We start from the raw sequence: 17,042 nt of genomic DNA, 5'->3' as shown, positions 1-17,042 counted from the left end.
TTTTTTTTTTTTTTTTTACTTTTCATATAGAAAGCATTGAAGATTTATCAAAGTAGTTTAAGACTTTAAATATGTTCACATCAGGCCTGCTGGATGAGTTAAAACACAATGGGAACATTTACTGCAGCAGCTGATAATACTTTATTTCCAACAAATGACTGCATAGTCTAGAAAGGCAAAAGCACAATTGTTCTTGTTTGCACTAAATAAAATTAGAAAAAAAGCCTCACAAAACAAACTATGTTACTTAGCACATGGGTTTTTAGTTTTGACCTGGGGAGTCCTGTAAAAAAATATATTTTCTGGGCAAAACAAAACAAAACAAAGCAAAAAAAAAAAAAAAAAAAAAGAGAAAAGAAATAAAAGAAAAAAGAAAAGAAAAGAAAAAAAACGTCACAGTGCAAAAGAACTGTTAAGAACATGGTTAAACAAAGGTTAAAACAAAGGTTAAAACAAAACAAAACTAAATAAATTAAATGTCAAAATGAACCTCATCCTGGTTAAACGAAGGCTTAAAACAAAGCAAAGCAAATGAAAATGAAACAAAGTAAAGTAAAAAAAAAAAGCAAATTTAAAAATCTTTAAAATGTTTTATCCAAAAATTTAAAATACTTGTATAAGTTCATCCTTCTAATACAGTTTATTCTTTGCAACATTAATAAAAACATTAAATATAATTTATTATCTAATTACAATAACTTTTTTACTCATTACAGTTTTGCAATCATTATTACTCAATTGACACAAATAATACTATTAATTTTTATACGTTCACTTGTAATTTAATTTAATTTTAATCTATATATCTATATCTTAATAAAACATGAGGTGGTTTAAATCTAATTGTACATTTTTATTCAGTTAAGTATTATTTTATTTATTCATTTTTGTTCAAAGAGGATGCATTCAATTTATTCATTTATTCTGAACGTCCTATTCATGGAAAAATCCTAAAATGTAACATGATTACCATGCAAGCAGCAATTGTAAAATAACATGCACATAATAACTAATTTAATTAATTTTCCCGTATGTATGTGTCTATATTCATTTATGCTAATTTTAATTTTAATTTAATTTTTGTATGTTTATGCATTTCAGAAAATTAATCCTGGAATTTGTGATTATTGTAAGTCTATTCAATGACCAAATAAAACTTAATTAACAATAAATAAATGAATAAATAAATAAACGAATAAGTGAATAAATAAATGAATGCATAAATAAAGGAATGAATGAATAAATAAATAAATAAATAAATAAATAAATAACCCTCCTTTGAATTTCTTTTCTTTCTGAAATATTTACCATATTATGTTTAACAAAGTATACAAAGTATCACAGTATTTCCTAAAATATTTTTTTCTTCTGGAGAACGTCTTGTTAATTTGGCTAGAATAAAAGCAGTTTAATTGTAAGGTCAATATTATTAGCCTACTTAAAGAAATTTTGTCTATTGTCTACAAAACATGTTTAAAAATGTGTTAAAAAACATTTTTCATTAAATATAAATTGGGGGGGGGGATGGTATAGAGGAGGGCTAATAATTCAGGAGAGCTTATAATTCAACTGTATTTTATGCTCTTATCTATACAGTGCAATGGGATTTTAGCAGCGATTGAAATGGCTGTGACTAGAACCCTAAACTGAAAAAAGCCAGATCCTAATTCCATATCTCCCATCATTAATTTATTACCAGAGAAGTGTGCTTAATAATCTCAGCTTCAGTCTTATGGGGGGCGTCCTCTACGTTATCTCCAGTAAATCTATATTGCTTTGATATTAAAAAAAGTAATAAAGGACTAACCTGTGGGGTTATTTTCATTACCAGGCAGGACGACAGAGGGCTAGTAACATTATCAGAGCTGAGATATGGAAAAAAGCAAAGTCGTGCCATTGCCCATATTCACTCAGAGCTGGAGCTTCAGTTGATGGTCAAACTCTACTGCTATAATGTAAGAGTCCATTTAGAGGAGCAGCTCTTTCCTGCAGACACTCAATTAAACACAGGAGCACACCAAATGTATTAAAGGCTTTCTGGTGACTGTGAACTGTACATACAAAAATAGAAAAAACTTAGTATAATTATTATTAGTATCAATTATTATTATTATTATTATTATTATTATTATTATTATTGTTATTATTATTATTATTATTATAGCACTGTTCTTTTTATTTGGATACATTTATTAATATACAATCTTATTTTACTCTATATTATTATTATTACTATTATTATAGTACTGTTATTTTTTAAAAAATAAAATTCATTCATTTAATTATTTATTATAAATGATAAACAGTAAAATAAAATAAATAAACACTTTGGATTGTTACTAATACTAATTGTTGTTGTTGTTATTATTAAACATTTATATATATATATATATATATATATATATATATATATATATATATATATATATATATATATATATATATATATTATTGTTTTTATAAATGTTAAACAATAAAATGAAATAAAATAAAATAAAGTAAATATTTTTGGTTACAACTACTACGACTAATAATAATAATAATTATCATAATTATTATTATAAATTTTTTATTATTATTAATATTATTATTTTAGTATTATACATTTTTTTATTATTATTATCATTATACATTGATAAAATAATAATTACTAAACAATAAACAATAATAATTAATAATATTACTTCATTATTATTAAATAATACCAATATTATTATTATTATTATTATTAATAATAATAATTCAGCACTTATTTTTTATAAATTTGAACATTTATTCATATAATATAACTTAATAAGATAAAACAAAACAAAATTAAATACGCATTTGACTATGCTGTTATAGATTATAATATAATATTATCATGCACTTATATTGTATCATATATGAAAAATTCTGTGTTTATATATATATATATATATATATATACACAATTTCAAGGCTGATACTTAAAAAAAAAATCATCATCTTTAAAAATCATCATCATCATCATTTTGTTGAAGCATGCGAGTTCTTAAACCATCATTATCACAATTCAAAAACTACCAAAATCTGACCCCAAACCAACCTTTTATTTTCTCACCAAAGCTAAATTTACAATGTTAACATTAGCCATCGATTAACTCCCTATATGCATCTTTGTGCATCTATCTTAATCTGTCTCTTTTTGTAGAAAACATTTAACACAAAACACACAGTCTGGCATAAAGAGAAAGAGCTCAAGTGTACATTTCTGCATGTAACCCTCAGTCAGTATATTATGCAAATGACCCCGCATCGGTGATAAGACAATGGCTCTGTAATGGATGCATAAGAGCCGAGAGCATCATCCACAAACTGTGATCTGCATGTTGGCTTATGGAAGAGCAATGAACCCACTGAACTCCTTCCTACACTTCCCACTCTCTCTTTACATTCATGCATCGCTCTCTCTCTCTCTCTCTACGCCTCTCCATTTCTCTTCCTCTCCCTCTGCTCAGGTTTCTTCTCTTCTTCTTTCCTCTTTGAAGCATCTCGTCTCCTCTTTTTCTTCATCTTCATCTCCTCAACCCCCACTTTTTTCCAGTGTAATCCCCTTCCCCTCCCCCAGCAGAATGAGCCACATCAAATCCGCTTTATTTTTTTCTCTCAAATACCATTTTTCCCCCCTAAATTCAGTTTTTCAGTTTTTTTAACTCCATTATAATATGCTTGTTAATTTTGATAAAGAAATAAATGGAAAAACCTTTCTTATACATATGTATTCAGCTTATTACAACTATATTTCAATATCATACATTAAAGCACAAACTTTACAAAAGCATGACGTAAACTACAGTCTCTGGACTTGTAGTATCGCTTCAACAAATATTTGAGCAATTTATAAAATATAAATCACTGTCTGAGAATATAGGCAAGGATTTACATATTACACTTGTGATTTTTAATAGTATTAAAGCCAAGTGTGAGCATATATTAATGCCATTGTGACAAAGAGATTTATTTTTGTATTAAAAGGTGCGTTTTAAATTAATGCTGTTATTTTGAGGTTTTATTTATCAGAAAATTATCATTTTAAAAAATTACAAATTCTTCAGCAACAAACCTGTTTTTTTAAAATGATTCCAGAAGGATTGTAGAATACTGAAAATCACATGAATAAATTACATGATTGCATATATTAACAGTAAACAACTGTATTAAATTATATGGATGGATGGTTGGATGGATGGATGGATGGATGGATGGATGGATGGATGGATGGATGGATGGATGGATGGATGGATGGATGGATGGATGGATGGATGGATGGATGGATGGATGGATGGATGTTTGCTTGGGGATGATGTTTGATTAAGATGAATGGTTGGAAAGAAGAATGGATAGATGAATGGATGGGTGTGCGTATGGATGGATGGATAGATGGGTGGATGGATGGATGGATAGGTGGGTGGATGGATGTGTGGATGGATGGATGAATGAATGTTTGATTAGGATGGATTGATGGATGTTTGATTAGGATGAACTGATGGATGCATGGATGGACAGATGGATAGGCGGGTGGATGAGTTGATGATGGATGGATGAATGGAACAATAGATGAGGAGATAAATTGAATGATAGACGGAATGACAGATGCATGCATGGATGGATGGATGGATGGATGGGTGTTTGGATACATGTTTGATTAGGAGGGATGGATGGATGGATGGATTGATGCATGCATGGATGGATGGGTGTGTGGATGGATGAATGGATGGGTGTGTGGATAAATGTTTGATTAGGATGGATGGATGGATGGGTATGTGGATGGATGGATGAATGGATGTTTGATTAAGATGAATGGATGGAAAGACGAATGGATAGATGAATGCATAGGGGTGTGGAGGGATGGATGGATGGATGTATGAATGAATGGATAGGTGGAAGATGGATGGATGGATGGATGGATGGGTGGGTGGAAGATGGATGGATGGAGGGATGGATGGATGGATGGATGGACGGACGAGTATGTGGATGGATGGATGGATGGATAAATGTATGAATGAATGAGTGTTTGATTAGGATGGATTGATGGATGTTTGATTAGGATGGACTGATTGATGGATGGAAAAATAGATTGAGAGAGGAATTAATGGATGGAATAACAGACCAATAGATGGATGGTAGAATGGATGGATGGATGGATGGATGGATGGGTGTGTGGAAGAATGTACAGGTGTGTGAATGGATGTTTTATTAGGATAGATGCATGGATGGACCGATGGAGGGGTGTGTGGTTGAATAGATGGATGGATGGGTGTGTGGATGAATGTGTGGATGGATGGATGGGCAGTTGCATTTTTGATTAGGATTGATAAATGGATGGATAAATAGATTTATATGATGCAAATGTCACGTTGTGTTGAATGTATGATGGTTTGTGTTGTGTGTGTTTCTGCTTGACATGTCTGTACACTTTAATCCCCTGTTGACACAAGCTCTTGTGCAGACAGAACTGAGATTAACAGAGAAACCGAGAGCCAATGAGTGCAGAGACAAAGCCAGACAGAGTGTGTGGATCACAGCGCATCCCTTCCCCCTCACACACATCAGGGAAATCCTGTGGATATGAGCAATTGCAACACCAAGCATACTGACTGCATTTTAAAATTTCATAGATATATGCATATACATTTCTGTGTGAAGTTTGCATGTTCTCCCTGTATTTGCGTGGGTGTCCTCTGCGTGCTCCGGAGGAGATGAATTGGGTAGGCTAAATTGTCTGTGGTGTATGTGAGTGAATGAGTGTGTATGGGTGTTTCCCAGTAATGGGTTGCAGCTGGAAGGGCTGTAAGAAACATATGCTGGATAGGTTGGCAGTTCATTCCTCTGTGGCAACCCCTGATTAATAACGGAACTAAGCCGAAAAGACAATAAATGAATGAATGAATTAAGTAATGAATGAGCGTTTGTATACATAACAGAAATCAAAAGAGTTTGATTACTAATAGACAGCTCATTAAGTGTTAAAAAATGACTAACCACAGGGTCTGTTCATTCTTTCAATACTAAAAGCACACACACAAAAAAAAAAACTAAATAATTTTAGATATTATTAAGCTGTGTCCAAAATCCTCTACTTGTCTAGGTTCTATATTTGAATCTTGAACTTACATTGCAATGTAAAAAAAGTGTAGTACATATAAAAGTTTGGATGAGTATGAATGGAATTTGGATAAACTACATCCGCCATGTTGTCGTTATCACATTATCACAGTTGAGTCACAGAGTGAAATGACTTGCCTTAAAGGGACTTTGATATTTATTATTATTATTATTATTATTGTTGTTGTTGTTGCTGTTGTTGTTGTTGTCGTTGTTGTTGTTGTTGTTGTTAATAATAATAAATGTTATTGATAATAGTAATAATAAAAAAGTTAATGTAAATAATATAAATAATAAATATTATTATTAATAATAATAAATGTTAGTATAATAATAATGATAATATGAATAACAATACATGAATAGTATGAATCATATGAAAAACAATAATCATTATTAGTAGAAGTAGTAAATGTTAGTATTAATATAAATAATAATAATAATATTATAAATTATAATAAAATAAATAATAAGAATAACATTAGTTATCAACATCATTATTATTATTAATCATAATAATAAATGTTAGTATTAATATTATTAATAACAATTACAATAATAATAATAATAATAATAAATAATATGAATATAAAAACAGTAATTCCTATTAGTAGTAGTATAATTACTAATATAATAATAATAAAAAAGTATAATATTTATTATTACTATTATTTTTATTATTTTTATTTTTATTTTAGTACACAAAAAATAATCAGCAATTCTTCCATTTCTTCTAAAACATGTTGCTTGTTACAAATATTGTCAGCACTGAAACCCTGTGGAGGGGCATTGAGTTTTGCTGATCATTTCAGTACTGTTCCTTCATTTCAGCACCAGTCAATGGACAGCTCCCTCTGAGCTACACCACCCAGAGCTGAACACGCTTCAGCTCTGACCACCTGCTGAATCAGCACACCTGACTACACTCCAGCTTTGATTGGGAAAATATGTAGAGCTTCTGAGAAAAAGAGTGAATTTTTGACAAGAATGCCCTGCAGCGAGATGCATGCTTGCTTTATGTCCTCTAAACTTGAAGTAAGGAATGTTTATGTACTGTGAGCAAGACCATTAAAGCAAATTCGCTTGATAAGAAATCGTTGTGACTGAACAGTGTGCTAAAGCAGAGAAATGGAGAAAGTTCTGGAGATCAAAGCTCAGGCCTGTCATGCTCTTCTAGATGGAGAAAAAACTACGAGAGCGGTGGAGAACTTTTGCTTTCACTCAACTAAACAGAATTATTTTACACCGTTTATTTTACAAAAACAATCGTTTGGGTCTGAACATTTGTTTCATGCGTTTGAAAGAGTCTCAAATGCTTATATATTACAAGCTGCATTTATTTGATGCTAAAATCAGATTTTTTTTTAAATGAATGGACAGTTTAAAAACACATTTACAGTTATTCATTTAGCAGATGCCTTTATTCAATGCGACATACACTAAAAAACTAAAACATATTTTTGTCACTCGTTTAAACTATTTATTTAAAATAAGCTGAAACACATTACTTGAGTTTTTTGGGGGGACAACTTAATTGTTTTATATTAAATCCACTTAAATTTGTACATTGTAAATAATGCAGAGCTCCACACAATTTACTCATGTTGTCACAACAACACTGTAAAAAAGGTCTAAATTCCCTAGTGATTTTTGGATGTGCAAAGCTTGACAGCAATAAAAAGTGTTTTTAAACTGAATTCAATTAAACTGAATAATAAAAAAGTAGTATATTGGCCTTCTAATATATTACTGCAACAAGAATGTTATCATAATAAGTAAATCATTTACAGTTATTCTCAGTCGCTTTGGTGCATTTCTCACAACACTTTTACATTTGCACAAAAGTTAATGCATTTCACAGTCATTTGTGCACATCCTAGTAGCAGTTTCTCATTCCTTCCAACACATTGTAGGTGCTTTAGGACATGAATTAATTGCTTTCATACAACTCTCTGCTGTTTATAACAATATCATTTGCTTATGTCATGTCAGTCAAAAATTAACTAAACTTGTAAATGCTGAATAGTCATTCCATATAAACTAATAGTCCTCATTTCATTACTTGAGTCATTACAAATAATAATGTTGAACCAGTTGTCAAAATCTGTTTAGCAAATTTTATTAAAAAAAAATGTAAATTCTGAAAATATCTTAAAAATTGAACAATTTCATGAATGATTTACAAACCTGTGTATGTTTTAGGTTCAGTTCCAATATGTTCTGCAGTATTGTTTACAGTTGTGCACAGCTCAAGCCAAAGGAAGTTTATGTTTGTTGTAAATAAGGGTGTTTTTTCTTTTGCACAATGCTGTCAATGCTGTAAATTAAAATTGCAAAGAGCAAATGCAGTAAAAATGTAAAACATGCATATTCAGTGTCTTGTACTCAGATACCTCACTAAATGCAGTGATATCTAACTGTACCGGAGTTTTCAAATGGCTGTGCAAATAGTATATAGTGCTGTCTTGAGCATTTTCAGCAAGTGTCACTAAAAACTGACTTTTTTTCCGTTAAACTGACATAATGAAAACTTGACCAAGACAGTTGACTATCTTGTTCATAAACAATGGTGTCAGGAATTTTCATGCTGATAATACTGACACTTTGATTGACATCAATACTTGCTTTTGAGGAATGAGCTCTCCATTTTGAGCAAGTGACACGCTTTTGCAGGTTATCAACTAGGTTTTGCAGTTTGTACTAATTGTTTTGAGAAATGCACCAAAGGGATTGAGAAAAACTGTAAGATGAATGGCATCTGGATATGCCTTTAGATATATCACAGAAATAAAAAAAACAAGACATATAGAACGATAGCTAGACAGACAGACAGACAGACAGACAGATGGATGGATGGATGGATGGATGGATGGATGGATGGATGGATGGATGGATGGATGGATGGATGGATGGATGGATGGATGGATGGATGGATGGATGGATGGATGGATGGATGGATGGATGGATGGATGGATGGATGGATGGAGAGAACAATAGCACAATAGATAGAATAATAGAACAATAAATAGAGTAATAGATAGAACAATAGAACGATAAATAGAGCTATAGATAGAATGATAGACAGACAGACAGACAGACAGATAGACAGACCAATAGAATGATTCATAGATAGAATGATTCATAGATAGATAGATAGATAGATAGATAGATAGATAGATAGATAGATAGATAGATAGATAGATAGATAGATAGATAGATAGATAGATAGATAGATAGATAGATAGATAGATAGATAGATAGATAGATAGAGCTATAGATAGAATGACAGACAGACAGACAGACAGACAGACAGACAGACAGACAGACAGACATATGGTCTCGAAATGTGAGAATTGTACTCAGAGTATATTCTTGCGCTGCCTGTAATTGCTCTCTTCTGGATAGAGATCTCTACAGCTTTTCTTGTTAAGTCCTGCTTTCTTCCAGCTCGAGTGTCTATGTCCCAAGAGCCTCCTATCACACTGGCTTTATCCTGGCTTTAACTTGCCTCATTCTTTTAATTCTTGATATTTATCAAGCTTCCCATTCTTCTTTCGATCGGCCGCTGTTTGGCACTGGCACATCAAGCACCATTTCTGTTTTCCTCCAGTGTGCAGAATGATCACAGCTGCTGATTGCTCACATTGTGGCATCAATCATTTAGACCTGAATTGTGTCTGTCCTGCTGAATCTTGTCGAGTCAGTCAAGTTGTCTTTATTTTCGATATCGCTTTTCCGGTGTAGATTGTGTCAAAGCAGCTTAACAAAAATTAGTGGGATAAAATAAAATAAAAATAAAAACATAACATTTAAAAGTTAAAAATGTTTAAGATAAAATTAAATAAATGTAAAAAATAAAATAAAAATATATTATAATAAATTAAACATTTTTACAATACATTAAAATAAAAAAACTGATTAAATAAAAAATAATTTTAAATAAAGAATTAAAAAAAAAAATTAAACAATTAAAAAAATTACAATTACATTAAGTTAAATTAAATTAAATTAAATAAACTAAATTTGAAAATGTTAAATAAAATAAAATAAAAAAAGTAGATATACAGTTGCCACTTATGAATGTTTTAGTGGAAATCATAATACATTTTAAAATTCCTTAATAAATTTTGGGCTCAGAATAATAAAAAATTATCAATGAAAATTCATTAACATAATTGCTGTTTTAGTTAGATTAATTTTAATCAAATAAACGGATTTTAATCAAATTCAAACCTAGCATTTAGCCTCCTTCAGTCATTGCATTTTCTATTCAGTCGCTGTCATGAAAAGCAAAAGCTAGCTTTAGTAGTCAGTACCTATAAACTGAATATATGGAACGTGTGTACAGTGTTCAGCGTAAAAGAGTACATTGCCTCTGAAAGATTTTTGTCCATTTCTCAGTGATTATGAGACAGATTTTTACTCTACAGTTAAATATTATTTACTGTTATCATGGCAAAGATAAAAGAAATTAGTTATTAGAAATGATGTATTAAATCTAATATGTTTAGAAATGTATTGAAAACATCTGCTCGCTGTTAAACAGAAATTGGGGAAAAAAGTAAACAGGGGGGTTAGGTTCAACTGTAGTTTTACTAACTCTTTTCTATTAACTCAATTCTTTTATCTTTGCCATGATAACAGTAAATACTATTTGACTAGATGTTTTTCAAGACACTTCTACACAGCCTAAAGTGACATTTAAAGGCTTAACTAGGTTAATTAGGTTAACTAGGCAGGTTAGGGTAATTAATTAGGCAAGTTATTGTATAAGGATGGTTTGTTCTGCAGACAATCGAAAACAGATATAGTTTAAAGGGGCTAATAATTTTGCCCTTAAAATGTTTATTTAAAAATTATAAATTGCTTTTATTCTAGCCAAAATAAAACAAATAAGACTTTCTCCAGAAGAAAAAAATATTGTCAGACAAATAGTGAAAATATTATAAACATTCAAAGGGGACTAATAATTATGACTTCAACTAATATATATATATATATATATATATATATATATATATATATATATATATATATATATATATATATATATATATATATATATGTATACACACACGTGTCTGTTATATATGTTATATAGTTATATATGATGCAATATGCAGTTGCAGTTAAATATGATGAAATTATTTCAATGATTTCCCAGGTGATGTTTAACAGAACAAAGGCATTTTTTAACAGTATTTCCTAATATATTTCTCTTGTTGAGAAATTCTTATTTTGTTTATTATTTTTTTTATTCTTATTTTATATAGTTTGACTGGAATGCATATTTTTATTATTATTTTTTTTAAAAATCAACATTATTAACACAAACCACTGCCGTTCAAAAACTTGCCTAGTTAACACAACTATCCTAGTTTACCCTTTACACTTTAAGCTGAATATTATTATCTTGCAAAATGACTAGTAAAGCATTGTGTTCTGTCATCAGGGCAAAGACAAAAGATGTTAGTAATTAAAAATCTTATCTTTAAAATGTGCTGTAAAAGTCTTCTCCTCTTCAAACATCACTTAGAATATAAGTGAAAAGCTTGGTGACCATGCAGGTAAAGTCATTACATACATAATTTATGATGCTCAAATTGTTTAAACATTGTTATACGTGGCTGAAGTGTGAGTCAAATTCCAAGATTTGAAATTGCCATAGTTTCACCGCAAATCATAGGTTTGCAATTTTTTTTTAGGGCTGAGTGTGGATCAGACATACCAGTGCAGACCTCCTCATAGGTAGGGTTTGGGGTGTAACCGCCTGAATAGCCCACTTGAGTGGAATAAACCCCCTTTTGCCTCCAGAATTTCCTCTCCGCTCCCCAGAAACAACCCATACCTGAATTAAAAGATAGATACAAGACAAGATATAATGTCAGATATAATACAAAAATTTTGTATTATTTAAGGATATATCAAAGAAAACCGTGGATTCAATAATCATTCATCCCTATTACAAGCTCAAAAACAGACAAATGTCATGCACTTTAGAGAACATGTAATTTTGAGCGTTTGAAGTCATATGGACTAATTTCATAATACTCACAAGAGGCTTTTATCAGTATTTTTTCTGCTTTGGTGCCAGAGTTATTGTTTAGGGAGTGTTCATATTAGACATTAAACCCCATGACCACAAAACCATAAATGTAAATGTAAACCATGTAAACCATATTCTGTGAGACCGGCAACATTATGCACATGAATATTACATGTTCAGCTGATGAGTTGTATTAATGTTTGTACTGGACTTTTTGGAAAGATATATGCTAAATGTTGGCTGTGTGTAACAAACTATGTTTACCTCGATCCACTTAAATAATATAATATAATGTATTAAAGTAATGTAATATAATAAATATAATAAGATAAAGTAATATAATGTTATATATTAAATATAATGTAATATAATATAATATAATCAAGTAATAGAATGTAATATAATAAATATAATATATTATGATAAAGTAATATAAGGTTATATATTAAATATATTAAATATATTAAATATAATATAATATAATATAATATAATATAATATAATATAATCAAGTAATAGAATGTAATATAATAAATATAATATAATATGATAAAGTAATATAAGGTTATATATTAAATATATTAAAATATAATATAATATAATATAATATAATATAATATAATATAATATAATATAATATAATATAATATAATATAATATAATATAATATAATATAATCAAGTAATAGAATGTAATATAATAAATATAATATAATATGATAAAGTAATATAAGGTTATATATTAAATATATTAAAATATAATATAATATAATATAATCAAGTAATAGAATGTAATATAATAAATATAATATATGATAAAGTAATATCAGGTTAGATATTAAATATATTAAAATATAATGTAATATAATGAATATAATATAATAAATTAATATATTGTTATATATTAAGTCTTTTAAAATATAATAAATATAATATAATAAACATAATATAATTTAATATAATATGATAAAGTAATATAGTGTAATATATTAAATATAATATAATATAATATAATATAATATAATAATAATATAATATAATATAATATAATATAATATAATATAATATAATATAATATAATATAATATAATATAATATAATATAATATAATATAATATAATATATAAGGCTTGGCCAAAAAGAATATGTCTCCTGTATCCTCCATTATATCCACATCCTCCACATTTTTCGAGGTGACACTTCAAGGAGCCTTTGGTAATTGGTATAGCCTTTGTTGTGCAGTGGTAACACAACTGGCCTTTGAAGGACGAAGCTCTAGTTCCCTAGTGCGTGTCTATTAGTTACCATGGTTACCTACTGTGTCCACCTGTTCCTTGTTCATTTGCTCATTTGATCATGTTATTTATACTCCCTGATGATTTCAGGACGTTCATCTGAATTTGTTGTTGCAAAACTGTAAGATTTTGTGCAATTTTCTTTTTTTCGACACATTTAAATGAATATAATGGCTGGTATTAGGATCCATTTGTTGCTGCAAAAATCTTCACCTGCATGTGATATTTAGACATTTTAATAATCTTGAATAAGATTCAAATTTTAGCAGAAATTATAAAAGTAACACGTGTTTCTTGAACAGCATATTAGATTGAAGATTGAAGAATCTTGTGGCATTGAAGACCTGAGCTGTAAATTGTTTCCCCATATTGTGGCACAGTTTCTAGAGAAACAGAATATTAAATAAGAAAACAGTGGGTGTTTTCTTAATGACATGAACAGATGAACTGTGGATTAGGGTCTGTCTGCGGACTGCAAGACAGGGGCGTAACATCAAGGGGCCTTAGGGGCATAACTTGTAGTACGTTACAGGCGTAACTTGAAGTTATAGAGACATGTCAAAACTATGTTGTCGGCAAGATGGCGCTGTACATCAGTTATTAACATCTACATCTTCCCCAACCCTAAACCCAACCATCATAGTTATTCATGTCTACAACTCTCCCAAACCTAAACCCAACAATCACAGTTATTAACTTCTACACCTTCCCCAAACCTAAACGCAAGCATCAAAGTTAATAACATATATCATCCCCAAACCTTAACCTAACTATCACAGTTATTAATGTCTACACCTTCCCCAACTCTAAACCTAACCATCATAGTAAATAATGTCTACAACTACGCAACCCTTAACCCAACCATTATAGTTGTTAATGTTTACAACTACCCCAACCCTTAACCCAACCCAACCTAATTATCATGACAAAACTGATGGAGAAGTCAGAGAGTGGAGTTGCTAAATGAATGAATGCAATAATTAATCAAATGAATAGGTTGTTGATAAATTTGGAGAAAACTCATGAAAACATTTGATGAAAATGTTCTCAGGAAAGTATTTCCGCCATTTTGCCAACAACACCTCATTATGACATCTCGTATGTTTCACTGGGATTTTGATAACTGCAAGTTACTACTCAAAATTACTACAAGTTACGCCTTGCAGTCCGCAGACAGGTAGACTTGGAATTTTTCACCACAAGACCAGCAATGTGAGCTAGCACAATCATACAATCAGTTTTGATTTAGTTTGTACTTTAAAATATATTGAATTAGAAAACTTCAAAATACTGCAATAATGTATATTTGATCAAATAAATGCAGTCTAGGCTTCTTTTAAAATCATTAGCCAAAAATATTCCCACCCCAAACATGTTAATCTGTGTTTTCCTCACCAAATTCTCCTTTGCTGTGTGTTTTTGTGCATTCTGCAGGGACTGATCTTCCTCTACTGCTGGCAAATCAACCCCTAAAATTCAAAGCTCTGTATTTTAGCTATGAATTTACAATGCCAATAAAACGAAAGGCTCCTCCATCACGCATTTACTCAAGGCCAATAAAAACATATCAACCACCATAAAACTAACACCCGCTCTAAGCATTTATTACCAAATAATACTTTCCCCTCTATAACAGTAAAAATAAATTAGAGGGTAACTAGTATAGCGTTATCCACCAACGTCTCGTGGGTGTAAAATAATTCAATTGCTTAAAAAAAAAATAGGTGCACGACTGTCATCTTGACCGGATTTCTCTGGTTTGCAAGCGGCTGGTGCAGAAATGAGCATAAGGCTTGATGGAGAATCTAGAATCTGGAGCTCAATTACTGTGGCCCCAGAGGGACATCCTTTCAGAAGCAAGGATATATAGGATGATGCTTTTGCAAGAGCAATGTTGAAGCTCTGGAAATATATTTTTAAAAAAAAAGGGGGGGGGGGGTATTTATTTATTATTTTATTTATACAAATGAATACACTTTTTTAGTCTATTGCAGTATATCCTGTCTATCTTTTTATTTTGATGTCTTATCTATCTCTTAGGGCTCTATTTTTTTTCGATCTAGGTGAGTCTAAAGCTCATGGCGCAAAAGGATTAAGGGCATGTCCGAATCCACTTTTGCAGATGAAAAAATACACTCTGCGCCATGGTGCATGGTCTAACAGGGTTGTGCTTATTTTCTTAATGAGTTCTGGGTGTGTTTTGAGCATAACGTGCATTAAACCAATCAGAGTCTCATCGCACATTCCCTTTAAGAGTCAGTTGTGTCACGCCATAGCACATTTGCTATTTACACTGTGGACTTTGTAACTGGAAAAACTGAACACTTTACTAGCAAAAAAACAGTTACGGATAAAGAATGAGCCTCCTCTATTCAGCCTCTTTACATTCTCTTTACTTTACTCCTTTACTTTACTCCTTTACTTTCGTGGATGAGGAAACAATGTTGCACTCCACTGAAGAAATCCATTAGCTTACATAATCAGTTTTGTTTGTTAAGTGCAAAGATTTGTTTCAAAACAATTTCTAAATTCAGTTCTAATTTCAAGAAAACAAATAAATGAGCAATAATAACGAAGTATGTACGGTCGAGAGAGCTTAACATGCTGCAATTTAAGAAAACACGTGTAATTACGAAAACACTCGCAAAATAAAAAATGATCTTCATCAGTTTGCCAGCACACGTGTTGCAAATTCTCACAATATAAACAACAGAAGAAACGTGCTGCATTTGGTTACAACATTTGTATCCACACATATCCACATAACAATGTAAATGTCTCAAGGGGACCAAAAAACATGAACGACCCTGCTGAGATATGGATGTGTTATTATGCTATGACTGTTGCCCAGTGAAGTTGTTGGTCTTTAAACTGTGAATTTTTTGTTTATTTTATTAACCCGTTTACACAATTCTATTGTCGTTTGAAAATTATTAGCTTAAATATACTGATGATGAAATGTGAAACATTGTTTTAATAGTATGCAACGCTTTCAATAAATGCAGCACGTTTCTTTAGTTGTTTATGATGTGACAAAATGCAGCGCGTATCTATAGTAGTTTGCGTTTGGATCTGCATAGGCGCGTAACTAACACACTTTGCGCTGTATATAGACCAGCTTTCAGTTGGTAAATAGTGCTGTCTATTTCAGTTCATCAAAATAGCAAAGTGCCAACAATGCACACATCTGCTTTATAGACCAGCACATGCATAAGTCCACAAAGTGGCACAAACAGATTTGGTAGTAAACAACATGGCGCAAAACATAAAAATTGCAGTTGCACTGGTCTAAAAATAACAACAAAACGCGCCAAACACATCTTGCGCCTTATTGCGCCAGGTGTATGATAGGGCCCTTGGTGTAAGATATCTATAAAATAAGTCTGCATCGATACGTGAAAGAGTGAAAATTTTCTTCTGGCACAGTAAACCTTTGTAGTTTTGAATTAAAATTAAACTCTATAAATTCATTGAAAAGACAGGATTTCTGGAGGACACTTTTTTTTAATAACAAATGATGCCTTGCTAAGGGAAAAAGGGCTATTTTTTTATGGAGTCAAAGGTAAGAGTTACCCT

At 30.7% G+C, this 17,042-nt stretch overlaps 1 protein-coding gene across 5 annotated transcripts in view; it reads right to left on the bottom strand.

Moving 5' to 3' along the window:
• The window catches only part of msraa (methionine sulfoxide reductase Aa), a 141,798-nt gene that overhangs the window by 43,755 nt on the left and 81,001 nt on the right, over positions 1-17,042 (bottom strand). For all 5 annotated transcript variants that reach the window (NM_001082893.2, XM_087297877.1, XM_087297875.1 and 2 more), the window contains 1 exon segment: positions 11,855-11,974. In NM_001082893.2, coding sequence (NP_001076362.1) covers positions 11,855-11,974 — 120 coding nt within the window.

This window comes from Danio rerio, chromosome 20, assembly GCF_052040795.2.
Source record: "Danio rerio strain M-AB ecotype USA chromosome 20, GRCz13ab, whole genome shotgun sequence".
Lineage (NCBI taxonomy): Eukaryota > Metazoa > Chordata > Actinopteri > Cypriniformes > Danionidae > Danio > Danio rerio.
Note: the sequence above shows the minus strand (reverse complement) of the source record. Positions and strands in the feature narration are given on the sequence as shown.